Here is a 27,451-nt window from a genome sequence, read left to right as displayed (position 1 = left end):
GTGTGTGTGTAAGTGCTTCAGGCAAGGGGAACATAGCATGAAATGTGGTCCAGCTACCACCAAAGCAGCAGGGCTACAGGTTTATAACTGGATTCCTCCCCAAACAGTATGGCCTTTCTACATTGAGGACATTGTTCTTCCTGTCCATCCTGACATGTTATGACATAGAATTGTAGGGGGACCCCAGGGTCATCTAGTCCAACCCCCTGCAATGCAGGAATCTCGACTAAAGCATCCCTGACAGATGACCATCCAACCTCTGCTTAAAAACCGCCAAGGAAGGAGAGCTGATCACCTCTTGTGGGAGTCTGTTCCACTGTCAAACAGCTCTCACTGTCAGAAAGTTCTTCCTGATGTTTAGTTGGAATCTCCTTTCTTGTAACTTGAAGTCATGGGTTCGAGTCCTACCCTCCAGAGCAGGAGAAAACAAGCTTGCTCCATCTTCCATATGATAGCCCTTGAGATGTTTGGAGATGGCTCTCATATCTCCTCCCAGCCTCTTCCTTCCCAGGCTAAACATACCCAGCTCCTTCAACCATTCTTCATAAGACTTGGTTTCCAGACCCTGGATCATCTTGGCCTCCCTCCTCTGTACACCTTCCAGCTTGTCAACATCCTCCTTAAATTGTGGTGCCCAGAACTTGACGCAGTATTCCAGGTGTGGTCTGACCCAGGCAGAACAGAGCGGGACTATGACTTCCCTTGATCTGGACACTAGACTTCTGTGGATGCAGCCCAAAATAGCATTAGCTCCCCCCCCCCCCACTGCTACATCACACTGTTGTTAAGCTTGTGGCCCACTAGGACTCCTAGTTCCTTTTCTCATGTACTACTGAATGCCGGGTGTCCCCCATCTTATTTTTGTGCAGCAATTTTTTTATTTTTTGTGCAGCTCTACACAAATTTTATTTTATTTTTTTGTATTTTTGTGTATGCAAACCACTTTGAGATCCTTTAGATAAAGTGGTCTTTAAATTGAAATAATATTATATTTGTTGGCATCCATCTGTTTTGAGAAACATTGGATGAAGTCAGGGGATGAACAGGGGATGAAGTCAAACTGCACTAGCAGCACCGAAGTGACCCCCACAGGGCGCAAGCCTGGGCAGTGTTTCTGGAAGTCCTCGGCTGTCCAGATGACAAGATTCCAGTACTTTCGGATTCGGCGCAACCCGAAATTGCACAACCCAAAGCGTCTGTAACCCGAGGTATGACTGTAGTTTTGAAAACTTGATTTCACCTGTCTTTTGATAATTTTTTATTGTCCCTGGCTGTTTTGTAAATTTGATTTTATCAGCATTTTCATATATCGATTTATGTACCTTAAATTGCTTAGAGGTGGGTGGTTGTTTCTTTTGATTCAGCAATGTCTCCGAAAATTTTTACACATCACTTGTGGAGACAGGCGAACTAATGCCAGTGTACTGGAAGAAGCAAAGATCGCCCGTGTCAAAGCAATGATTCTTCAACATCAGCTTCGTTGAACTGGCTGTGTTGTGTGGATGCCTGATGATTGTCTTCCAATCTAAATAAAAGGGTAAACTTGCACACTGGCCAGTTTCCGTTTTGACTTGAAATGTTTGTTTCGGTACTCTCTGCAACGACACCCGCCTGAGAGAAGCCAGGGCTCTACCTGGCGCCCACTACTCATAACTCTAGCAAAAGAAGCTAAAATGAGTAGCAGGGATATTCTATCTGCATGAGTCTTTGCAAACTTATTGCTCTCATTAATACTGAATAACTCACATTCCCACCCCCATTTCTGGTCAGTTAGCCTACCTCACAGGGTCGTTGTGAGAGAATCAGGAATGCCCCTTGCTAAACAAAAATTGCTCCAAGAAGTGTTAAACACACACACACACACACACACACACACACACACAGACGAGTGCACAGCCTTGGGGAAGTTTCGGGAAGCCTGTTTTGTCATTCTGGATGTTCTGTCCGGGATGTGTGACAGGAGGGGAAATCCAAGCCAGTGGAGGGGGGGCTGTTATGGGAATCCGCCCCTTCTTAGGAGAAAAGGCTTCCTGAGATCAGCTGTGAGCCAGGAAGTGAGGGGAAGGCCAGCGGTTGAGACAAAACCACAGAAGAACCTCCTGAAGAGAGACGTGGTCGGGAACCAGCCCAGACTCGGAAGGCAAAATCTTTGCTACTGGTGAGTCCCCCCCCCCCCTTAAAAATGAAAATAAAAATTTAGGACTCCATTTACTGTTGCCATGACAGCAGCATACAATGCAGTGCCTTTAACAAATCATAGCATTAAAGGATCTCTGCCCCAATGAGCCTGCAATGGCATGGCATACCTGTTGCTCTCCCAATGTTCCCGGGGGCCACCCCATCTCCTCCCTTAGTACTAAACTTTGGGGCCCTCGCTAGTCATGGAGAGCTGGGCTAACCTGTCAATTTTGGTTTCTCTCATATTCTCGTTTTTCCCCAGCCTTGAGTTCAGTCCTAGACATCAGTTTACTATTAAAACATCTCTCTCTCTCTCTCTCTCTCTCTCTCTCTCTCTCTCTCAGCTGCCAATTTTAATTGTCTAATTTTAATTATGTTTTTAGTTACTTCTTTTGACTGTTGATAATTTTAATATTTTGTTTTATAATTTTGTAAATCATTTAGAGGTGTTGTGGTTTTTTATTTTAAGAAAAAAATCTAATGGTTTACAAATTTTGTTAAATAAAATAAATGCTAGGTGCCGCTGCCCCCTGCTCACTCTGCTTGCCACCCCTGCCTACCCGCCAACCCCTCCTCCCTTTACACCTCACTCACCTATCCCCTCCCGGCTTGCCCCACACATTGCCTCTTCCCCTCTCAGCTTGCCCCTCCGCTCCCTGATCATCATGACCCCCCTTGCTTTTAAAGGAAGCGGGTGGGCTTCACAGAGCGGTTTGCAAAGCACCTCCCCCCATCAAACAGCTCACCTGGGCCACCTGCCATCATGCTAAAGTTCACCACCTACTGGCAGCCACGTGAACTACAGTGTGATGACAGCCTTGCATTTTTATGTATATAGGAATAAAGACCATTTGTGCCTGTAAAATCTTTCAGGTGGTCATACTGCTTCACTTGCAATTGGTGCACATCCTCTGTTTCCTGCTAAAATCTTGTAAGTTTTAATAACACAAATTTTCCTGAGTTGTAGTTTCTTGTCCTACTTTTGTTGCACTATAGTACAAGAGTGCCACTCCAGACGGTAATAATGTGGTAACATTGCAGAACTAATAAACCAGAGTGACCTGTGGATGGTCCAGTGTAAATCTACCATTACTGTAATGCACTCCTACTGCATCAATAACATGCTACAGAATATACCCACCAAAAAACCAGCCGTCTGGAGGGGTCCTTCTTAGTTAAGTTGTAAGCTTGGAAAATACTGCATATTAAGTATTTTACATAAGTTGAGTTTTGATGACTCTTTCACACAGGATTTGAAGCTGCACAAGCACTGAAGGAAGATGCAGCGGATAATACTGACAATCGCATTTCTCCTGTCACCTGCTTTCCCTTCCCAAGAGGACATTGCTTGGTTCCACGGATCAAAAGGTATGGCAGGAAGAGAGGCTTGGCAGTGTGGCTGCTTTGCTGCTCCAAAGCTGCATGCAGATTCTCCAGAGTTCCATGAGGTGCAGCACCTTGCTTCCTGGAGCAACTCCTGCCATATCATCCAGAGGCCCCCTTTCCAACCTGGGCTTCCCCCAGTCTTGAAACTCTTACTTAGCAGCCCCTGTGGTCCCCTTTAATTTGTGTTGTGGTTAATCTGGGGGCATCACTGCACACTTCAGTGCATTGTGTAGAATCATAGCAAGGTGACATGGAAAACTTTTATAGGGGATCAGGCATTGATGCTATTGTCCTGGTTCAAAGGCCATATGAAGGGATATCCTTGATGTTTCCCATGTACACTTAGTACCTGAGCAGCAGACTGAGCAGACACAGTCTATAGCACTAGGGCAAGAGGCACTGAAGCAGCTCAGCCCAGTTAACCAAGACCGCTGAGTACAGGGCAGTATAACAACAACAACAACAACAACAACATCCTCACAGGGTCATTGTGAGAATAGAAGGCTGAGAGGTGATATGAGAGCCACCTTCAAATATCTGAAGAGCTTCATATGGAAGATAAAGCAAGTTTGCTTTCTGCTGCTCCAGAGAGGAGGACCTGAATTAACTGATTCAAATGACAATAAAGGAAATCCCAACTAAACATTAGGATGAGCATTCAGATAGTAAAAGCTGTTGGCCAGTGGAACGGGCTCCCTCGGAAAGTGGTGGCCTCTCCTTCCTTGAAGGTTTGTAAACAGAGGCCAGAGGACCATCTGTCAGGGATTCATTAGCTGTGGTTCCTGCATTGTAAAGGTTTGGACTAGATGACCCTTGGGAGTCCCTCCCAACTCTATAATTCTATGATTGTAAGAAAATAGTTCTTTCTTTCTTGTATTCTACTTGTAAGCTCTGGAATAAAGGTTAAGTGCTGCAAGCTTATCTCTTCCTCTGATGCAATACCACGCAACTGTTATATAATATTAATTGTTCCCCCCTTCCATTGTTCTTTTTTTTTGGGGGGGGGGGACACAGGAGTTACACTAGACCAGCAGTATGCCAGCCTTGGGGCACCTGAAGTCCTCTTGCATTGCCCCGTCCCTGAAGGCAATTCCACGGTGGGATGGAAAATGAGCAGCGCGTTCCGTGGGATTTTGAAGGCAGTGAGAAGAGATGGCAGCCTTGTTTTGCAGAACGCCAGCCTGGCTCAGAATGGGGAATACAGTTGCCATGATCTCGCCACTGGGCGGTTGCTGCGGAGAATTCATCTGAAGCTGGGCTGTGAGTAGAAAAAGACAATTACAGTCCACATTCCTTGTGTCTCAAGTTCTTGATGTTTGGTCTTTTGTGACTCTGCCCCTCTCTGGTTGATTCCCCACCAGAGTCTAACTAAGAGTCTGCCTTTCTGTAATCCAGGATTTCCCAAACTTGGGTCTCCAGCTGTTGTTGGACTACAATTCCCATTATCCCTAGCTGCAGGACTAGGACGATGGGAACTGTAGTCCAAAAACAGCTGGAGACCCTAGTTTGGGAAACCCTACTTTGAATTGGTTGGAAGAGGAATCAAAATTCAGCGTAGCACTTAATTGCATGCTATCGTGCAATGCCTTTCCCATGACCAAGATTCTTCTATAGTATTTTCTTAGAAAGAGGCCCTGCTCACCAAAGGCCCCTGCAATGTTTATTAGAAGCTTGCTCCTTGGGTCTTCTTCATCTTAAGGCATTGGCTGCCCCTTCATTTGGTCTGGTCTTGGTCTGTGGGAGGTGACTTAAATCACTAAGCTTCTTTCAATTTTTAAAAATTGGAAAAGAGGGGGGATTTGCGGGGGGTGGGGTGGTAAATTAGGAAACAAGTACTTGTAATCTGCCACTTGGGATGTTGATGGCAGGAAAATGGGAACAGAATAAGTAAAGGCATAAAAGAGAGCAATTCAGCAGTGCTTTTGCTTTTGCAATTGGTTGTAGAGGCCACAAGGAATAAGCTTCTAATTAAAGGCACAGTAGGGTTTAAAAGTTATAACGTCCACAGGAATTTACCCTTAGCCACGGCAACATCCTAATGATTTGGTTTTTCTTTCAATTTACCATATACCATAATTGGCAGGGAAGGTAAATGTCACAGAAGTCCCCATTATTAAAAAAAGAGGGTTTCATACTTATGAATATCCTCTTGCATCAGCTGGGCAGGAACTTTCCTTTTCCGTTTCCCAGTCTCAAACTCAACAAAGTTGCCAACTGACACCAGTACCTCAATTGCTGTTTTTGCACTTTCTTTTGAGATAATCACATTTCCCACAATGGCATTATTCCCTGTGTTTGTGGTGTTTATTGTGTTAAAAATCCATTTACACTTTGTTCAAGACTGCTTTCAACCAGTCTGTTTAGTTCTTTTGCATATTTCTTGTAGAATTGCTGTCCAAAAGGGTTGGATCAAAATCCCACTACATGTGGAGGTATGTGCCTGTAGAGCTGCAGCCTCTCCAGCCCGTCCAATTAAAAAATTGAAAGAAGCTTAGCGATTTAAGTCACCTCCCACAGACCAAGACCAGAGGTTCCTGGTTGTGTCAGCACTAATTTCTGTGGTGTTAAGTACCATCTATAAGTAAGTTCCCTTCTTTTAGCTAAGATGGCTTTCAAGGGAGGTTTAGACCACATTTTAGTCTATTGGGTAGGGTTTATTTCGTAGCCTATGTCGTGCTCCTATTGTTTTTTGATTGTGTTGAGGGATTCTGGAGAAGTATCTTGTATATTGTGGATACCATCTTCCTAGCCGTGTCCCTCTGCTGTCAGGCGAAGGTTTTCAAATGTGGTCAAGGGCCTAGTGGCTACTGATTTTACTGCTGGATTAAGAAGGTGTGGTGTGTCAGCCAAGGTATTTGGGTGTCCCCTAGTTTTGTCTTTGTGGTGTTGGTGAACAAAAATTATTCTTGAAGTGATGTAGAACATCTTAGCTGAATATGAAAATGAAAAATGTGTTTGTTGGTTGACATTTTCATGGAAATACTCAAATGTAACTGTCTCCCCACCAGATAGTAAAGTGGGGAGAGAGCAATGACCAAAATGGGTCATGTAACTCATTGACTGGGTAAACACCATGCATTTTATGCATAATTTTCCACCTACAGAATCCTGGGAACTGTCAGGGACTGGGCAGATGAGAGTGTGGTGCAGTGGCAGATCCTCCTTCCCCTAGGACTAGACATAATTAAGAACATTGTCCTTAGCAGCCACCAGAGGCAGCTGGAGGGGGCTGATTGCTAGGAAGCAGCTAGAATTGGCAGTATTACATGTGCCACATAAAGCCCATTCTACACATGTAAGAAATCAATATTTTAGTGTGGCAGCACCTACACTTGGGAACTCCCTGTCTCTAGATATCAAGAAGGCGCCTTCACTGCATTATTTTGGTGCCTGCTAAAAGCGTTCCTTTAGACAAGCCTACCCAGAAGCTTAGAAAGTCAAGGGGATTTGAATTTGTTGTGGTCTTTTAACTTTTGTATGCTTTAAAGAATGGTTATGGATCCCCCCCCCCAGTTTTATTGATTTATTATTGATGGTGTTTCCTGCTTGGCAGGGGGTTGGACTCGATGGCCCTTGTGGTCTCTTCCAACTCTATGATTCTATGATTTTTTTTTGTAAATCTCCTTGAAGGTTTTTTTTAATACTATCAAGCAATGCATAAATTTTATGAAATAATTAATTAAGCCACCTTTTCTGCTCCTCCCCTTTCCTCCAGACCCACCTGATAAGCCTTTAGTATGGTGCTGGTCCACCACCTACCCAGCCATCAATTGCTCCTGGAGGTTGGAGACAAAGACACACCTGCCTACTTTTTTTTCCTCCACGTACAGGTAAAAGGAGAAACTCCCTCTTATTGGTATCATAGATACAGCTGTGGCAATTCGGCTTCTCTCTTCACAGAAACGGAGGAAACAATATTTATCAAATTAAAGTGAAGCTTTCAGAAGGGCTGCTGGGCTACCCATGGCGCTCATAAGCCAACTTGTTTCCTTAGTAGGTGTCATGGACTGGTTGGACACAGGGATGGTGGGAGAAACCAGCTAGAAACCGCAAGGGAAGAAGGCTCAGAGCCCAGGGACTGCAGGTGGGTCGACAATGAGTGGTCAGAGGAGGAAGAGGGAGCAGACTGAGAAAAGGCACCAGAAGCTGAGGAGGCAACAGGTTTTAGTGAGCAGGGAGAGTCTGTGGCAGAGAGAAGTCCAGAATCAGAGGCAGAAGAGGAATCTGGAGAGGAGGAGACTTAGGCAGCTGTGGGGAGCCAGGGACCTTTAGTCTCAGCATCTGATCCATAGGGCAAGAATTGCTGTGCTCATGAGGCCTGACACTCCTGTGCAGCTCCTGTTTTGCTAATATAGAGTTAACTCCAGCTCGCTTGAGGTGATTCGTTGCTGGCTTGCTCTTGTCACTAGGTGGCCTGGGCAGCCCATGCTAATCTCTGACTTCTTTGCAATCCAGGCTTGGCATGGGAGGGGAAGTAAAGGAGTGTGTCCAAGCTACCACAGTGGCCAACAGCTGCTCCATTGACAATGTCCAGATGTTCTCCATCAATCCCTATGTGCTGAATGTAACAGCGGTGAACCCCTTGGGGGCAGCAACGACCCACTACTACTTCTTCCAGAATGAGATCCGTAAGTTTTCATAGAATCACGACACACATGATTTCCTGCAACTTTTCTAACGGAAGGAAACAGGATTCATGCTGTTGCTCTTTAGACATTGCTGGACTGCAGCTTCCACCATCGCTGACCATTGGTCATGATGGCTGGGGCTGATGAGTCACTAGCCAATACCTGGCAACACTAGCTAGCCCAAAGAAGGATCCTCTGGTGGAGGCAGATGAGCAAAAGTCTTCCACTGCTTCCTTGGGGCAAAAGTCTGTACAGTGCCGAGATAAGGAACTTGTCCATCACTGGGGGATTTAAAAGGTTTTAAACCACAAGGGTGGCAGAAACAGGTTTGCAGGTTCAGAGTTTTGAGGGCACATTGTGTTATTCAGAGTGGCTTTTACAGGGCTGGCAGGATTGACTCCGAATGTTGTCCACCACACATTTATAGCGCTTTAAACAAGCCTGGCTTCCCCCAAAGAATCCTGGGTAATGCAGTTTGTAAAGGGTGCTGAGAGTTGTTAGGAGGGCTCTATCCCCCTCACCGACCTACAATTCCCAGAGTTCCTCGGGAAGGATTGTTAAACCTCTCTGGGAACTGTAGTTCCATGAGGGGTCTAGTGGGGTCTCCTAACAATCCTCAGCACCCTTAACAAACTACAGTTCCCAGGATTCTTTGGGATCCATAACCATTTAGTGCCTAGTGTGAAGGTGGCACTGCAGGCCACACATGCTTCTTCCATCTCTCCACTTGCTTGCTTGCTTGTTTTGTATTATTTTATCTGCACTGATTGATAAATACCTAAACAGGTTCAACTGCAAACTACACGCGGCTTTTGTGGACCTGACCTCCGCTTTCGACTCCATCCCTAGAGATAGGCTATGGCAGAAGCTTAGCTACACCAACATAGATAAGAGACTCCTCCACCTTCTTATGGAAATTCACAATGATATATCGGCCAGAGTAAAATTTGGCCCTCTGGGAGCCCTTTCTGATTCTTTCCCTCTAAACAAAGGGGTCAAACAGGGCTGCCTCTTGGCCCCTTTTCTATTCAATTTCTACATCAATGACATCGTTACAACCATGAAGGCCCTAAACCAATCTGCCCCCTCTTTACAACAGCTAAAGATCCCTATATTACTCTACGCGGATGATATGGTGTTACTGTCTCTAACCAAGCAGGGCTTAAACAACATGCTCAGAGGGCTCATGACATACTGTGATACCAACTCCCTCAAAATCAATTTCGCCAAAACCAAAATTCTTACTTTTGGCACGAAAACTCAGAAGCCATTCTGGAATTTTGAGGGCCACTCTACTGAATATTGTTCAGCACTCAAGTATTTGGGTATCACTTTTCAGCATGGGCTTAGCTGGTCAGCTCACCTAAATATGTCCATCCTGGCTGCCCGTAGAACCATCAAAGCCTTGGAGAAATTATTCTATGCAAAAGGCGGCCAGTTGGTTCCACCAATCAGAAAAGCATTTATCAGCAAAGTCCTCCCGATGCTACTGTATGGGGTTGAAATCTGGGGGTGGAATTTAAAAACACTACAACGGCTCGAGATTTTACAAAACTCCTTTGCACGAAAGGTACTGGGTCTCCCCAAGGGCTCGGTTCCTGCACAGTTAAGAACAGAACTGGGCCTCCCCTCCATTGTCGCGAGAGCCCACATTAGAATCATTAGTTTTTATTGTAAATTAATCAAAGCCCCAGGTTCCCTTTTAGCCAGGCAAGCCTTTTTAACTTGTTCTCACAGCAATAAATGGTCCAAGGCCATGGAGACTATTACTGCACGCTTCTCCCTCCCAGATCTTGACATCTTGGGACCAACATAAAATCTGGGCCTGGATTCTTACAAGAGACGAGGCCATGGACCGGGCACAGTCCACCACAGCTCGCCTCTCCATGTGGCTCCCTAAAGTGAAAGTGGTAAGATCACTTGCCAACTACTTGATAGACCTGACGGAGCCCAATTTGAGAAGAGCGTTTACCATGGCCCGTTTCCATTCTATACCCACGGCCTTCCTGCAGGGGATTTACTCTAAGACCCCTATTACACAGCGTCTATGTCCATGCACAATGAATGAAGTTGAGGACTTCATACATTTCTTTTTCTACTGCCCGATTTATGAGCTAATAAGAACTAAGCTCCTCCTCTTGATCCCGTCCACCATCACATCCAAGGAAGACTGTTTGAAATCGCTTCTTGTGGACGCAAATCCCCAAGTTACACGAGGGGTGGCAATCTTTATAGTGCAGGTCTTGAAACTCAGGGCTACTCTGACGGGGTAGTGTGTCCCAGACCTGGTCCTGTCTTAATTCTTTTATTACCTTTTTTATTATATTATATTATTTTATTTTATATTTTTATTTTTATTTTTATTATTATTATTACTATCCTGCTATGGCTGTATGCTAATGCAATAAAGGATTGATTGAATTGAATCTGCACTGGCTTTGTCTTAGTCAAGCCTGACCCTCCAGAAGACTTGACCGTCTCCCAGATCCCGGGCCAGAGGAAGAAGATACTTTTGGTGTGGAAGCCCCCCAGCTCCTGGAAATTCCCAGAATACTTCCCCCTCAAATACTTGATCCGTTACTCAAGGGATGGAACCAACACCAGCAAAATGGTGAGAGAGAGCACCATAAATAAGTCGGGGCTCTGTAGCTTGAGGACAAAATTGCTGCGCTTCCTGTATTTGACCGTTGTGCTTCTTCTTGCAGCCCTTCCTTAAAGCTTTGGTGCACAGGCTGCTGGCCTATTGGAGATAATAGAAATAGTAGTAGTAGTAGTGTAGCACATGGTCAGGCCAGTCAAATGACCAGCAAGAAAGCTTTAATTGTTTGCCGGCAGCAAGCAATGGCAGCGAGGAATAAGTTCCAAAGTCCGGCCCCTCCCAACAGGGGAGGCTTCCCTTTAGACAGTCTTGAATCAGGTCTTTATCCAGTCAAAAGTTACAGCATTGCACATACTCTGATAGATACATTAGGTTCCGCCTGGAGACAGGGCATGAGGAGTTGGACATGACCCTTCCATGTACTAATTTGGTAATCCTTATCAGCCCATCTCTGTGTGTCTCTGGGTCGTGGGTGTCTGAGTGTATTTACTGGATATGGGGACCTGGCCGAGAGCAACAAAATGGCTTCCTTGCTTAATATTTTAACTCTCAAAATGGCTTCCCTGAGCAGAAGAAGAAGAAGAAGAGTTTGGATTTGATATCCCGCCTTTCACTCCCCTTCAGGAGTCTCAAAGCGGCTCACATTCTCCTTTCCCTTCCTCCCCACAACAAACACTGTGAGGTGAGTGGGGCTGAGAGACTTCACAGAAGTGGGACTGGCCCAAGGTCACCCAGCAGCTGCAGGTGGAGGAGCGGAGACGCGAACCCGGTTCCCCAGATTATGTGACTGCCGCTCTTAACCACTACACCACACTGGCTCTCAGGTTGCCACAGTACAGTGGTACCTCTGGTTATGTACTTAATTCGTTCCAGAGGTCCGTACTTAACCTGCAACTGTTCTTAACCTGAAGCACCACTTTAGCTAATGGGGCCTCCCGCTGCCACAGCTCCGCTGGAGCACGATTTCTGTTCTCATCCTGAAGCAAAGTTCTTAACCTGAAGCACTATTTCTGGGTTAGCGGAGTCTGTAACCTGAAGTATATGTAACCCGAGGTACCACTGTAGTAGTAGTAGTAGTAGCAGCAGCAGCAATTTATTTTTGTACCCCAGCTACTCTAGGCGGTTTCCAATGTAATATCATGGCCCACTTGGATACGAGTCAGACTATCAGCTAAGCATGGCTGTAAGTCTGAAACACAATTGCGAGCAGGACCTGTAAGAAATTGTGCTGTGAATTTTAGGGGGGGGGGTCCCAAAACTGTGATACCTTGGTTCCCAAACTTAATCCATTCTGGAAGTCCGTTCCAAAACCAAGGCATGCTTTCCCATAGAAAGTAATATAAAATGGATTAATTTGTTCCAGACTTTTAAAAACAACCACTAAACAGCAATTTAACATGAATTTTACTAACTAAAGAGACCACAGATCCATAAAAGGAAAGCAATAAACAATGTACTGCAGTCACACAATCAATCCATCAGTTCCACACAGTCACAAAAACAAAACAAAAAAGCCACAAAAACGCAAAATAAATAGCAAAAACAGACAGACTTCAGTGTAACACTCAAAATGGAAGTGTGTCACTCCAAACGGAAGCGTAACACTCAAAACGGAGCATGCTTGGCTTCCAAAAGAAGTTTGCAAACCAGAATACTTACGGTACTTCCAGGTTTGCAGTGTTTGGGTTCCAAGTTGTTTGAGTGCCAAGGTGTTTGAGAACCAAAGTACCACTGTAGAAGGGTATAATTAATATAATATAATTAAGCAGGGCGTGGAGTGAGTGGGCAGAGAAAGCTTTTTCTCTCACTCTCTTGACACTAGAACTCGGGGACCTCCAATGAAAGTGAATGTGGGAAAATTCTGGATAAAAGAAGCCCCTTCTCCACACATTCCCACAGGAAGCAGCGATGGCACCAACTTGGATGCCTTTAAAGTTGCTTCAGGTCTCTGCCCTCGCATTTTATCTTCACAACAAACTTTGAGGTAGATAAGGCAGAGATACTGTGATAGGAATTTTGAGGTTTTAGATGTTAAGTGTTCGTAAGTGTTACCAACCACACACTTATATAGATCAGGACAGGAAGACCAACCTGAAACCATTTTTGATTCCCAAACTGACCAAATGTTTTCTCTGCAAGGTCAAAGGAAAATGGAAAAGTCTCCCCATTGTCTTTTCCTTCACAAATCCAGTCTTAAGAGCACATTTAAGATATGAATAGGGTGTGAGCCTGTGACCTGGCTCAGGAACTAAGTATTTATCATTACAAACAACTGGCCAGGCTCCCCAGGCAATCCAATCAAGTGACCATTAAACAGTTAACCTGGCAGACAGGAGGTTAAACAAAGCACTCAGATTTCTGCTGTAGACCGCCCTTTCTGTTATGTAGGTATGATGTATCTGGGGGTGGCCTTGGACTCCAGGGAGGGAATTTAAAATGTCTATATAAGGACAGGCACACTTTTGTTCTGGGGTCCTCCTCCCTCCTGCATGTGGTGAGTGAGGACCCTGTTGCAACAGATCAATAAAGATCAGGCTTACTAGCTGCATTGCTTCTCAATATTCTCTGGTTGGCCTCTGTTATTTTCTCCTACCAATAGGGAACCTACGTAAGGACTCTATATGGGCTCTTGGATGCCCCATAAGGGAAAAAGGGCAGATTTTTCTTTACAACAATACCAGAACTGGCTGAAGCATCGTGTTAGGGGGGGGGATTTGAACCCATCTCCCCACTTCCAGTCAGTAGCCACTAGACTGGGCCACACTGGCTTCCTTTTTCTTCAGAGTGGCATGGTGGGTGTCAGGTTTTTGAGAAATGAAATTACAGCTGTGCTCTTTTGTCTCTCGCAGACAAGGCCCACCGAGCAGACATCCTTTGTGTTGACTGGGATCCGCCCTGGGGTGACGTACCATGCCCAGGTGGCAGCGAAGGACTTCCTCGATCACGGCGAGTACAGTGCCTGGAGTCCGGCAGCATCAGGGGCAGCCTGGATGCCAGAGTGATGCGCTTGAAGAGCACCTGGAGTTCCTGTGGATTTCGGATGTGCCCCCACTTCCCAGGGATGGCCAAGAGTTCTTCATCACCTTTTGCAAATCTGGAGTTCACACAGAGCCTGAAGTCTAATTTCTATTTGCATGGGGAAATTTCAGCTCCTTTTCCTCCTTTTCCTTTACTGGGAACTAATCTGACTCCCCTTTTTCTTCTATAAATGTGACAAATGTATACTCTCATTGCACTCTCAGTTGTTTCCCGGTTTCCCCCCGGTTTATTTTTCTATTTGCATTTCTTACATTCATTATTCTCCCTGCATTTTGGTATGTGCTTGTGCCAATAAACATTCTGTATAAAAAATGACAACAACAACAGTTTCTTGTTGAAAAAGAAAAAACCTAGTTTCTTTCACACACCCTCCCCAAAAGATCATAGACCACCAATCCGGAAGTTTCTGACAAGGGCTTTTTGAGAAAGCACTATCTATATCACACTGCAACCAATGGCAGTATTCAAATTTATCTTAAAAGGAATTAATAACATCTCATTACTCAAAAGGCTCAGATCAGCCAATCTTTTTATATAATGTTACTGTTGGAAAACAAGAGCAAGAATATAATAAAAGCCTCCTGAATCAGGCCAGTGACCCAACTAGTCCAGCATCCTGTTCTCACAGGGGCCAAGCAGATGCCCTTGTAAGCAGGACATCAGATTATTATATTATATTATATTAGTCCAATCACTGCATTAGTATAAGATACTTCAGTTATTTCTGTTTACATTTTATGAAAATATGCATTTTAACAGTATTGCACATTTATTCTTATATTAACAATGCACTTAAAATTACTACTTAAAGCAATGAATACATAATTGCATTGCACACAGTTAAGCAGTATGAAAATGTGTAAACAATGTTCTTAAAAACAATTGTTAACAATGCCTAATATCTTTCTTATTGTGATTAGTGTTACCTTTATTGCTACTAATACCAGTGGCTTACAAGATCAAGCCCTATTCTGGGGTCTGGAAACCAAGCCTTCTGAGGACTGGTTGAGGGAGCTGGGATTGTTTAGCCTGGAGAAACTGAGAGCAAACAGGAGCTGTTTGAGAGTGGAGAATGGACTAGCTAGGAAGGTGGCGGCCTCTCCTTGGAGGTTTTTAAGCAGAGGTTGGATGGCCATCTGTTATGCATGAACTAGCTGAGATTCCTCATTGCAGGGGGTTGGGCTAGATGACCCTTGGGTCCCTTCCAACGCTATGATTCTATAAGTACCCGTGATAAGACAGTCCACAAAAGGAAAAGGGGCTGGAATGGAGGAGGGCAGGGGAAAGAAAACTCCTGGCACTCATTCTTTCTTGTTACAGAACTAAAAGATTTCCCAAGATCAGAGCAGGCAGAACACTTCTTCTTGCTTCATTAACAAATTACAAAGCACTGGATGAAAAAAACAGAAACAATGATAGACACACATAATAAACTATTTCCAGGCCCATTTCTCTCCACATCCTTCAACTTGAGGTTTGGATAGAAAGAGCTGAGGACTGGAGTTGAACTCCACAGCAAGAACATCTCCAGGAGAGAGCTGCATGCTCTGTCAAGAAGTCTCTTTGAAAATCATCCACCTGGGAAGGGAGCCAACCGAGGTGAAACCCTAACACATGGCCCAGGCTAGTCCATTGGTGTGGGTAACCAGAGGTTCAATTTCACTCCATTGTGAGAGATATAATTTATGATGCTTTTTATTGCCTTTTTAGAACAAATGTTGCTCTTATTAATTGCTTTTTTTATAAAAGTCATAAGGCCATAAGGTTATAATGGTTGGGAGATTTTTATCTGGGGCTGTTCTAATATTGTAAAAATGGAAAGGAAGAAACGATTTGTTAGAAAATGTAAAGGCAATATTAAGTTAGGAATTGCAGGAGAAATAATTAAGACGAAAGGCTATCAGAGATGCTGAAGGAAGTCCAGATAAGGATATATGTATAATAATTTGTGTTAATTTGTCTTAATTTTTTTGTATGCTAAAATTAATAAAAAATATTACAACAAAAAAAAGCATGGAGGACGTGGACCCAGAGGGGAAGTGTGTTCAGCTGAAGAACCGCTCTGACAAGGTAGGCTGCGGGAAGAGAGGTCTTGGCTCAGAAGCACTGTTGGGGCCTTCAGGCTTCCCTCCTTGACTGGCCTGGCCCTGGGGCTGGTTTTGCTGCTCCCTGAGTCCCGCTGCTTCTCCCTCAGGATCAATCTCTTGGGAACTGGAGGCTGAAGAAAAAGATTGGCGAGGGAGAAGAGGTGGCTTACAAATTTACCCCCAAATATGTCCTCCGGGCTGGGCAGGCGGTCACAGTAAGTCATGGTTCTTTCCTCGGGAGAAAAGGCCTCCTCATTGGAAGGGAGGGTATTGGTTGCCCAGTATCCAGAGACCTGATCACACTCTGCCCACCTTCCGTGCCCGACGCAGAACCTCCTTGGTTCTTTCCTGCAGCCTGTGGAGAAAAGGCTCCCTGCGACTGGAGGGGTGGTCCCTGCAGGAAGTCCAGATGCCTCTGCCACTTGAAGGGCTGGCCATTGGGGTCAGCTTGGAGAGCTGCTCCCTCTGGCGTGGTGAAGGATCAAGGGTGCCCTGCCTGTGAATGAGGGAGTCTCTTTCTTGCTAGATCTGGGCAGCTGATGCTGGGGTGGCCCACAGCCCACCTTCTGTCCTTGTGTGGAAGCACCAGACCAGTTGGGGCGCCGGGACCAGTGTCCGCACCTACCTGGTGAACTCTGATGGAGAGGTAGGTCCTCCGAAGGGGGGCACTGTGGGTGGGTGGGGGGGTGCTGGAGAAGCCAAATAGTGAAGAAAAGGTTGCCTTGCTTTTAATGAAGAAGCTGCCTTTGAGCATTCACTGAGCACCTGCTACACTCAACATGAGCTGTGTTTCTCCTACTTCTTCTCAGGAAGTTGCTGTGAGGAGTTTGACTCTGTCGTCTGCTGTGCTGCAGGACAACGGGGAGGAAGATGAGGAGGCAGAGTTTGGGGAGGAAGACCTCTTTCACCAGCAGGTAGCTGGAAGAAAAAACACTTCCACCCACCCACCAAGGGTTGAATCGATTGGGGCCTGACTGCAGCCATGGTTTGGGGGTGGTTCCAAGGAGACAACAGGGTACCTTGGTCTCTCCCAAGGGGCAGCTGCGCCCTCTCTCTCTCCCTCCCTCCCTCCCTCCCTCCCTCCCTCTCTCTCTCTCTCTCTCCCTCCCTCCCTCCCTCCCTCCCTCCCTCCCTCCCTCTCTCTCTCTCTCTCACACACACACACACACAGCGAGACTGAGCAGCTTAGGCCCAGCCTTTTAGTTATCAAAGGTAACTAAAGGAGTTGGGAGTTGACTCTGCTCAAGAAGGGAAAGTGAAGAAATTGGCCAAGTCAGGAGTCTCTTCCTCCTTGGGGTGGCAGAGGGAGCGTTCCCTTTGAAAAGGGGAGGACTTGTGAGGGTAGATTCTTGGAGGGAGGGACTCCCAGCTGCTCATCTCTGCTGTGGGTGGTGCCCAGGAGCTGCTCTTCTTTCCTTCCTGCACCCAACTGGCTGTGGCACACACACCCTGCCTCTCTCTAGGGTGGTCGGTCCCCAAGTGGTAGAAGCTGCTTAAGTGGACAGCTAGGCTGAGCTCTATCCAAGTTGCCTCTCTGATCTTTAGCCAGGGCAGGAGAGAGGGTTCTGCCGGGGCCACCTGGGGAGCTTCCTGATGCCCCTCCTTCCTTCTCTATCTCCAGGGGGATCCCAGGACCACCTCCAGGGGCTGCACCGTCATGTGAGAGGAAGGGAAACCCTCTCTGCTCGTCGTTTCTCCTTTTTTTGCTCTGCCCAGAGTCACTGAAACTATTTTTATACATTGCATATGATCACTCCTTTTTTTCTTTCTTTCTTGGAGATGGTTCCTTAGTAAACTTCTTAAAGAGAGAACTTGAATCAGCCAGAACTGCCACCATCTTTTGAAGATTTGCTTTCCCTTTGCAATGCCCATGGTCTACTTTGTTGTCTTACTTGCAAGCCAAAGAGTGATGCAGCTCCAGGAGTTTCCAGGGAAGAGAAAGCATGGCTGAAGTTGTCACTCTGGAGTGGACAGTCTGCTTCTGTGGCCCTCCTGTTCTTGTACTGGGGGGAGGTGGTCAGGCGGTGACCCTGGGTGTAAGCCTGCCTGTGCCCTCAGGGGCAACCCCAGTGGTTGTGCAGATAAAACCAGGTGGCAAATGTGAGGACGAATGATATTTTCATGCCATTGACCCTAGGTGTGCCTCAGAAGGCCTGGAGCTCCTAAGACAGAATGACTCTTGAAACAGTTTGGGCAGCTCTGTGGAGCATGGAGGTCTCAGAAGCTGAAATGAAGTGAGAAGCACTGATTTAAGGCAAGGCTTGTGTCAGAGCCGCCCCTTGGTCCCAGCTCACAAAGGACCAACGCCCGCCTGTAGTTATGTACAAAAGTCTTTATTGAAGTTCAGTTTCCATTTCAAAGCCGCAGCATGCCGCTCTACGTCTTAAAGTCTAGACCGGCGAAGTCCCGTCTGAGTCTCCTCCCCCCTGACACCAGTTTAAGACTCTAGCCTTGCTCCACCTCTTCCGTAGCTCCTTCCTCCTCTGGGCCCTCCTGCCCGCTGGGGTTTCATCCTTCCTGGACTCTTCTGACGCTGACCCCCCTGATTCTTGCCCCTCCTTCCGACGGGCTTTAGGACCTGGTTCCGTATCCGGGCTACCTGCTGTGCCGCTCGCCTGTACATTTGAACTTGGCGCGCGCGCCCAGCCGGTAACCTTCCTCTCGACCGTTCCCTCGCTCTCCGATGGAGGCGTGGTCAACCCTGACTCATCTCCTCTCGCTGGTGGTGAATACGCTGGCCCTGATACCTGGGACTCCTCCCCCCCACTACGCTCTGGTGGGGAAGCTGGTCCTGATTTCCAACTGCTGCTCTGGGAGTCCCCGCTGGCCCCTTGCTTCTGGGGTGTCCCCCTTGGGGCCCCCCTTGCCCTGGCCATCGGCGCCCCCTTCTGTGAATCTTCCGATTCGCTGGAGAGGCTCATGGAATCTCTCGGGCTACTGTCCTCTTCTCCTACGCTGCCCTCGGATTGCTCCCCCTCGCTCTCCATCTCCTCCTCTCCCTGCGCTCCCGCTGCGTCCCTGACAGCTTGTTTGAAGTCATTGCAGAACTTCCTCTGCCTAAGTTCTGCTGCCATGCTTTCAAGCAGGGAACAATCCTAACCATGTCTACTCAGAAGTAGGTCTTGTTGATTTCAGTGGGGCTTACTCCCAGGTAAGTGAGGTTAAGATTGCTGCTTCCTTGTGGAATGACCCTAGAAACAGGGTTGTATCAAATCAAGTCAAAGGCCCACTGAATCTAATGGATGCAACTCACTTGAAGGCCTAATCTAAATAAAAATAAAACAGAAAGGGAAAAGAAATACAACGGGCGGCCAGGCGGGTCGCGACAGCCCAGCGGTGGGGGCGAGAAGAGCTTGTTTATACAGAATACCTTGTTTATACAGAATGTGCACATTTTTTAATATGTATTGTGATAGGAATTTTATGGTCTTAGATATATGGCAACGTTCATAACCACACGTACATAGATCAGCACAGGAAAGCCAACCTGGAACCATTTTGATTCCTAAACTGAGCAAATGTTTCTCTGCATGGTCAAAATGGAAAAGCCTCCCCATTGTCTCTTCCTTCACAAATCCTGTCTTAATCTGTGTTTGAATAAGGGTGTGAGCCTTATCATTACAAGACTGCCCAGGCTCCCCAAGAAATCCAATCAAGGAACCTGCCAGACAGGAAATAAACAAAGCGACAGGAGATAAACTATTGACAAGAGAAAAACAACATTTAAATTTCTGTGATGTTGGTGGGATGTATCTGAGGGGTGGTCTTAGGTTACATCTCTTCTGTGATGTATGCATAATGTTTCTGGGGGTGGTCTTGATCTACAGAAGGGGAATTTCAAAGTCTTTATAAGCCCTTGCACAGCAATTTTGGGGGTCCTCTTCCTCTCCTGCGTGTGAGGGGAGCACCCTGTTGCAACAGATCAATAAAGATCAAGCTTACTAGCTGCTTTGCTTCTCAATATTCTCTGGTTGGCCTCTGTTATTTTCTCCTACCAATAGGGAACCTATGTAAGGACTCATATGGGCTCTTGGATATCCCATAAGGGAAAAGGGCATATTTTTATTTACAACAGATGGCGACCACTCATGAAGGGACTTTTGGTTACCCGGATTCTTGAAGCGAGGAAGGACTGGTTATCCAGCGCGCACCAGGCAGTTTGCCAGGAGGAATAACCAGTCTTCCATCGATCCCAGGGTCTGGAAATAACTGGAGGTTCAGCGGGGTTAACCAGAGGAAGCAACGCTTGATCAGGCCGGCCTTAAACAACCAGTCAAGAGACCAAGGGATCACCAGGACAGCGCTTGCGAAGTAAGTATGAGTAGGAAAAATGGGTAGTGGAGTGGGTTTCTGCAAACCACAGCAAACCTATACTTCTCAAATCCTTACTTCTTTCCTCACTTTAACTCTTGAAAAAATTGCCTTCTGCTCCTTTCTGTCCTCTCGATCTCAACACCAGCCCTAGCCCTTCGGAGTATGCCCAGGCACAAAGTTGTGTGTGATTTCTTCCACTTAATTCTATATGCCAACCTATTCCTTCAGAGTTTTGCCCAGAAAGGTTGTGTAATTTCTTCTGCCCTGAAAACTATAACTCCCAGCGCAGCCGCACCTCTGCCATGGCGATCTTTGTTAGAAATGACCTGTGAACAGAGAATGCAAGGGCGCTGAATTCCTTTCCATCTTTCATATTCCAGAGTCTCAATCTGGCATTGCAAGTGTGCAAGCGCTCAGTAGGGACTCTTGAGTTAGATTGTAAGAGGCAGGGAGGTTGCTGTGGGTTGTAGAATAGAGATTACGTGAGGTATCCCCAGGTTTTTCCCCTCTGAGTTTTGTTCAGGTGTCCCCAGGTTTTTCCCCTTCGGAGATTTGTCCAGGTATCCCCCCTATGTATTTTAGGAACAGCATTTCCTGACTGACTTCTCACATGAAATAATTTCCCTTTTAACAGGATATGTGAACCCCATTAACAAATTGTTTGTCCCTTCTTTTCTCCCACAGCACGAATGATAATGAAGGGATGCAAAGAGTGATTTAAATAATCTATAAAAAGTAATTGCATTTGTATTTCATTTCGTCTTTCTTCCCTTAAAGCCAAACAGTCACTTTCCTTCTGTTGAGCAAAACAAGTCTGAATCCCTGCTATATTAGTTTATTTCCCTCTATCTCTTTGTGGCTTTGACACTTTTTAAGGTTACAAATAATCTGTTCATTTATTAATCAGTTTTTCATTGGGTTGTTAGAATGCCAAAACAGATTACTTCAGGTTACTTCAGGTTTCTTAAAAAAATTGTGTGTCTTAGCATTTATTTTTTGGTTCCTCATAGGTCATTGTGTGTGTGTGTGTGTGTGTGTGTGTGTGTGTGTGTGTGTGACTGACTTTGGGGACATGTCCATCACATGTTGAAAGTCATTTTCATCAAGTTCTACTTATCAGATAGCACATGCTGAATTTTAAGCCTTTTTCCATTGTTTTCCCTTTTTTTAGTCCAGTAGTAATCTGTGTTGTTATGATAATATCTTTGTATTATTTAATAATAATTCTTTTCTGAATCTGATGCCTTTCTTGTATTGTTTATAGTTCTCTTTCTCTACATGTGGAGTAATTTTTTACTTAATATGGGAAAAAAAACCTAAATGAAGGAAAGCAAACAAACTTAGCAGATAATAACAGTAATTATATGAAAATGTGATAATAATATTAAAATAAGTAAAATGCTTAACGTGCTAAGATAACTCAATGAGATTGGGGGGGGGGGCTTTTGTCCCTTCTTTTTCTAACTCTTTTAAGTCCCCCAAACCCTGCCCCTTACAGGATGTCACTTCTACAGATGTGTTACTACAGACCTATGATGAAAAAGCTTCGCCACCACCTGCAGCAACAGACACCAAAGTTTTCAAAGTGCCCACAGCTATCTCTTTCAAAGGATATAGACTGCCGAGGAAGTGGGGCTGACAAAGGGGGGAGGAGTTGAATTGCAAGGACATTTTCTCACTTTCGAACCTCAAGAATGTGCTCCAGCATTGAGAATATACATGCATAGAAGATCACAATTGTCTCAAGATATGCAACTGATATTTAATTAGTTTTTTTGTATTATGTATTATTACGTAGGAATGTTGAAATGTGTCTGACAGTGTGTTATTTCCACAAAGGGGGGGGGGCTATTTTTGTGTGTAATTGTTTTTATGTTTAATGTCTCATTCCTTACACCCCAGTGGAGGAGTCTCATACATTTTATGCGTTCTAATAGACCAGGCTATTGTGTAGTCCAATGTTTAGAATTCGATAAATTTATAACCACATTTCGTTGTTCCACCTGGCGCTCTGCCAATTTCCCTACCCATTTTAAAATGTGCTAAAACTTTCTTTACCAAGGAGAAGCTTCTAATATACATGAAGGTGGATATGCTTTGGTTTAGCAGGAATGATCCCTTATAGAGTTAAATTGACTTATTTGGAGAAGTGCCCTTTTTAAGAATGGTTTTCTTTTAACAGATTGGTTTGAAGAGTTGAGAACCATGGGGCAAGATAAATTCAAATTGGACTCAGTTTGAATTGGCCAAGTGTATCCAGGCTGCAATTAGCTTTTTGGTCTTTAAGTGCAAGTGAGCAACCTCCCATGAGTGCAAGACCACAGCCTATAATAAAATCCCATAGAAAGGCCAAGGCAAAGAAATCTCTCTCATGAGATTTCCAAACTTGTGCCAGCTATGGTGAATGCCAGGCGACATGGTTAAATGAAAGCCCCGAGGGGATTCAACAGACAGGATGTGTTGCTGTAGCACTATGCCAGTGTGAAACCACAGAAGAGCTAGCTTGACACCTGAGAAACACACAAAAATGGTGAAGAACAAAACACCAACTGCATTTTTCAGTCAGTAGTGGACCTTCCTGCTAAAAGTAAAGCATAGCCACTATTGAGAAAATGTTTCTCCCAAGAGCTAGAATGCCACAAGTAATTTAGTAACAAAATGCAACATATGTTATTTTTATCATATATTTATACAAAGGCATCCATTTACAACATACGATGTTATTATTTGTGGGGCAAAAATTTTTAAGAAAAATTCTAGCCCCAAAGGGGGGATAATGTGATAGGAATTTTATGGTCTTAGATATATGGCAACGTTCATAACCACACGTACATAGATCAGCACAGGAAAGCCAACCTGGAACCATTTTGATTCCTAAACTGAGCAAATGTTTCTCTGCATGGTCAAAATGGAAAAGCCTCCCCATTGTCTCTTCCTTCACAAATCCTGTCTTGATCTGTGTTTGAATAAGGGTGTGAGCCTTATCATTACAAGACTGCCCAGGCTCCCCAAGAAATCCAATCAAGTAACCTGCCAGACAGGAAATAAACAAAGCGACAGGAGAAAACAATATGCAAATGTTCTGTTTTAGGCTGCCTTATCTGAGGGGTGGTCTTAGGTTACACCCCTTCTGTGATGAATGCATAATGTTTCTGGGGGTGGTCTTGATCTAGAGAATGGGAATTTCAAAAGTCTTTATAAGCCCTTGCACAGCATTTTGGGGGGGTCCTCTTCCTCTCCTGCGTGTGAGGGGAGCACCCTGTTGCAACAGATCAATAAAGATCAAGCTTACTAGCTGCTTTGCTTCTCAATATTCTCTGGTTGGCCTCTGTTATTTTCTCCTACCAATAGGGAACCTATGTAAGGACTCTATATGGGCTCTTGGATACCCCATAAGGGGGAAAAGGGCAGATTTTTATTTACAACAGTATGACTGCATGTACAATACAGCAATGTATCACATAATCACCTCCGTCTCCTGTTTGTTTTATGCTTTGGTGCCTCTTCTCAGTTATATGATGAGAACAGAATCCTTTGCACAATCTGAGCCCCTTTGTGGAAGTGGGAGTCTCAGTCAGCCATGTGGGCTTGTATAAGCTGTGCTGGCTGAGAGATCTAAATGCTATTATTTAGGCAGATTTACAGCACCTGAACCAGGACTTCCTCTGCTAGCACGTTCTACAAGAAGAATAGCAGCCACCGCCAAGCACACAGGCTGTGTGTTTTTGCATGTCTATGTGAAAGGATCAGACCCTGCCTATGGAGAGGAGAGAAGGAAGGAGGTGGGTTCCTGATGCAATTCCCTGCAACAGACATTCCTGTGAATACCCCCTGGCACCCCCCTCTTGCTTCGCCAGGCAGGCGTCCTGGGTCATCAAAGATAGTGGGCAAGCTTCTTTGAAGGAGCCTCTCCAATATGTTAATCTTAGGATGTTAATCTTAGGGCCAGGAAACAGGTTTCACATGAAGGTGATAATGATCGCTGTCCTCCTGGCCACCCTCCTTATCATGTATATTGCCTCAGGGGTTGCCAGATGTCTTCCTTTGTAGTTCTATTCTTTGTTTAAAGGTAAAGGTACCCCTGCCCGTACGGGCCAGTCTTGCCAGACTCTGGGGTTGTGCGCCCATCTCACTCAAGAGGCCAGGGGTCAGCGCTGTCCGAAGACACTTCCGGGTCACGTGGCCAGCGTGACATTGCTGCTCTGGCGAGCCAGAGCTGCACACGGAAACGCCGTTTACCTTCCCGCTAGAAAGCGGTCCCTATTTATCTACTTGCACCCGAGGGTGCTTTCGAACTGCTAGGTTGGCAGGCGCTGGGACCGAGCAACTGGAGCGCACCCCGCCGCGGGGATTCGAACCGCCGACCTTTCGATCGGCAAGCCCTAGGCGCTGAGGCTTTTACCCACAGCGCCACCTGCATCCCGTTCTTTGTTTACCCCATGCTTAATTAGTTTTAGTAGTTTAACTTGTCCCCACCTGGGTTTGTTGAAATGCTCAGAAGAATCTGATTGGTTCTTACAAAAATTCTGTAAAAAGCTCTTCTGTGAATAAAACACGTGGGCCAGGGGCTGGACAGGCACAGAGAGACTATTATATGCACCCTTCCCAGAGCCTTGCTGGTTCAAGCCTCTGTGTGTATTTTTATTAAGCAGAGTTCAATCCTTCCTTTACTTTGTGAATGCCTCAAGTGGTGCCCTGTGTGAGGCAAACCTAAAAGGGAACCGTGTGAGGCTTGTAAACAAACCTCAGCGTGTGAGGCAAAGCTAAAAGGAAACCTCAGCAAAAGGAAACCCCCAGGATTGCACTCCCCTCGGAGCTAGCAACCTGCTATCCCTCGGTCGCGGCGGATCATCTCCTGCAAAACGATTCCCGGACTTAGGATCTCATTCGCTCGGAATGAGCCCCAAAGACGCGCGTCTATTACCCTTCAGGTGAGATCATGGGAAGCAAGCTTTCACATAGGCAGGAAAAGCATAGGAATAATTTGTTATTTTTGCTAGCTCAGGCAGGGCATGATAAGCATTTAGCACCCCTAGTAGAAAAATTGTTATTAGAGATTGCTACACTGTGCTCCTGGTTTCCAGAGGGGGGTACTTGTGACATTAAGAAATGGAATGAGCTGGGAGATGCACTCCATAGACATCCTGAGCATCTGTACAAGTCTTGCACACCTGGCATTTGTGTAGAGACGCAGTTGGAAAGCTCTCTAACCCTTTGCTCCAACCACCAGTTGTCTCTGTGAATGCAGCATTGTTGCAACCCCTAGCTGCTTTGAAAAATACCATAATATGGTTCCCTCCATCTCAGCCTCTAGATTTCCAGCCTCTCTCCTCAGAAGTCATGCCAAAGGTAATTCCATTGGCACCTTCCTTTGCCAAAAATTTGCCTGGGTCGAATGTAAATTCCATGCCACCTTCAGTGGACCAATGCCTGCAAGGGGCTCATACCACAGTGCAAAAATTGACTATTCCAAATATGGCGGAAGGAAGCAGTGAAGAAAAAGCAGCTGACACATTAGTATTATTAGCAGTCTGTCCTGTTGTTCAGAATACACAGGAACAGAGAGCCCATGAATCATTGCCCTTCGCAGTTTTTAAACAATTGAAGGGAAGTGTGAAAGAAAATGACTGGAGCAGCTGGGTCTCTGGGTCTTATTTTCTTCTATGTGATTAACCAATAACCCCTCCCCTAACATGGCCATAAAGTGCTACATCTTGAGCAGCTACCCCAGGCTGGATCTCAACTGAAGGTGGCCCTGGCCAGAGGCCTGGAAAGAGGCTGGCTCATCAGACCACAAAACTCTTTCGCACTGGGGGCCCCAGGGAGATTCAAGGTGAAATTGAAACCGTACGATCAGGTTAAAGAAAAAGTATTTGATTGGCTACACTATTTCCAAATAAATGAAATGTTTAAACAAGATATTAAAGAGAGAGAATATGCGGACAAAGATTCCAAATTCCAGACTGAAATAATAAATAATGACTATAAAATCCTTTCTAAAATGTACAATCTGCTATTAGAGTGGAATTTGATAGATTGCTATTAGAGTGGAATTTGATAGATGAGGAAGTGAAGTCGGTGATGATTCAGTGGGCAAGGGACATCGGTCATAACATGTATTATGAAGAATGGGAGAAACTTTGGGGAAAAAACCTTAAATTTACAGCTTGTATAACGTTAAAGGAGAACCTCATGAAGATGTTTTACTGATGGTATATAACACCTGCAAAGTTAGCAAAAATATATAAAACCTGTAACAAATGCTGGAAATGCAGGGGAAAAGAGGGATCCTTTTTCCACATGTGGTGGGAATGCAGAAAGGTCAAAGGTTTTTGGGAAAGTGTATATAATGAAATGAAGAGTATACTAAGATACACCTTTGAAAAAAAACCGGAGGCTTTCCTGTTAGGATTAGCAGGAAGGGATATAAAGAACAATGACGGCAATTTTTTTCAATATGCAACAACGGCCGCAAGAGTCCTACTAGCTCAAAATTGGAAACAACAGAACATACCGACAGTTGAGGAATGGAGAGTAAAATTGTTAGATTACGCGGAGATGGACAGATTAACGGGGAAAATTAGATATATAAAAGACCAAAGGTTCATTGATGACTGGGGGAAATTTGTGGAGTATCTGGAAAATATAAGTGAAGGTCAGATAACGCTAGTTGGGTTCAAAAAGGCTCTGTGAAAAAGTAGGAATATTGTCTAAAGAGAAAAAGATGAAAAGCGAAAATAATGTCAATATAAACTAGGATTTGCGTAAATTTGTTAAATAAGGGCATGGATGATTTGAGGGGAAGTTGAAGGAAGTCTCAACGAAAGGAATCCGTGATAATAAGATGTAAACTGTTTTATTTTTTGTTTGTTATGGTTTAAAAACAATAAAAATCATGAAGGAAAAAAACAACAACAGGGAGATTCAAGGTGAACCCCCCCCACACACACACTAGAACTCCTGGGGAGAGGGGGCCCGCTAGGGGCGCATTGGAAGATGGTCGACAATACCATCTCTCCGGCTCACACGAGGTAATTAAGAGGCTGTAATGGGAGTATGCAGCCTCCCTGTTGCCCCAAGGACACGGGGAACACTGCCTTTGCCTGCTGTGGCCATAAATCACCCCCGGATTCAAAAGAAGGGGGTGAGGGCACTAGTCTCTCCCGGACGCTGTCTCTGATCGCGCACTGGCTGCATTCCAACTTTCACTATATTCTGTC

At 45.3% G+C, this 27,451-nt stretch overlaps 2 protein-coding genes across 3 annotated transcripts; both read left to right on the top strand.

Annotated features, from left to right (window-relative positions):
• The first annotated feature begins 1,898 nt into the window (after positions 1 to 1,898).
• Positions 1,899 to 14,868, top strand: LOC310835734 (interleukin-27 subunit beta-like). 2 transcript variants are annotated; one of them, XM_083720681.1, is made up of 7 exons: positions 1,917 to 2,158; positions 3,429 to 3,546; positions 4,579 to 4,824; positions 7,280 to 7,394; positions 8,020 to 8,192; positions 10,640 to 10,803; positions 13,641 to 14,599. In XM_083720681.1, the coding sequence occupies exons 2-7, from the start codon at positions 3,459 to 3,461 to the stop codon at positions 13,791 to 13,793; spliced, it is 939 nt and encodes a 312-aa protein (XP_083576807.1). In that variant the 5' UTR covers positions 1,917 to 2,158; positions 3,429 to 3,458; the 3' UTR covers positions 13,794 to 14,599. The 2 variants fall into 2 exon arrangements, with proteins under 2 accessions (XP_083576806.1, XP_083576807.1); XM_083720680.1 differs by lacking the exon at positions 10,640 to 10,803 and having other exon boundaries at positions 1,899 to 2,158; positions 13,641 to 14,868.
• Positions 14,869 to 15,843: 975 nt separating this feature from the next.
• LOC310835865 (lamin-B2-like) lies at positions 15,844 to 18,176 on the top strand (the record flags this gene model as incomplete). Its single annotated transcript, XM_083720854.1, has 5 exons — positions 15,844 to 15,900; positions 16,025 to 16,132; positions 16,444 to 16,563; positions 16,727 to 16,831; positions 17,539 to 18,176. 5 exons carry the CDS (start codon positions 15,844 to 15,846, stop codon positions 17,578 to 17,580), a joined length of 432 nt encoding a protein of 143 aa, XP_083576980.1. The 3' UTR covers positions 17,581 to 18,176.
• Between the last annotated feature and the right edge of the window lie 9,275 nt (positions 18,177 to 27,451).

This window comes from Podarcis gaigeae (genome assembly GCF_964106915.1).
Source record: "Podarcis gaigeae genome assembly, chromosome: 18".
In the NCBI taxonomy this organism is placed as follows: Eukaryota; Metazoa; Chordata; class Lepidosauria; order Squamata; family Lacertidae; genus Podarcis; species Podarcis gaigeae.
This window is presented reverse-complemented; position numbering and strand designations above follow the sequence as displayed.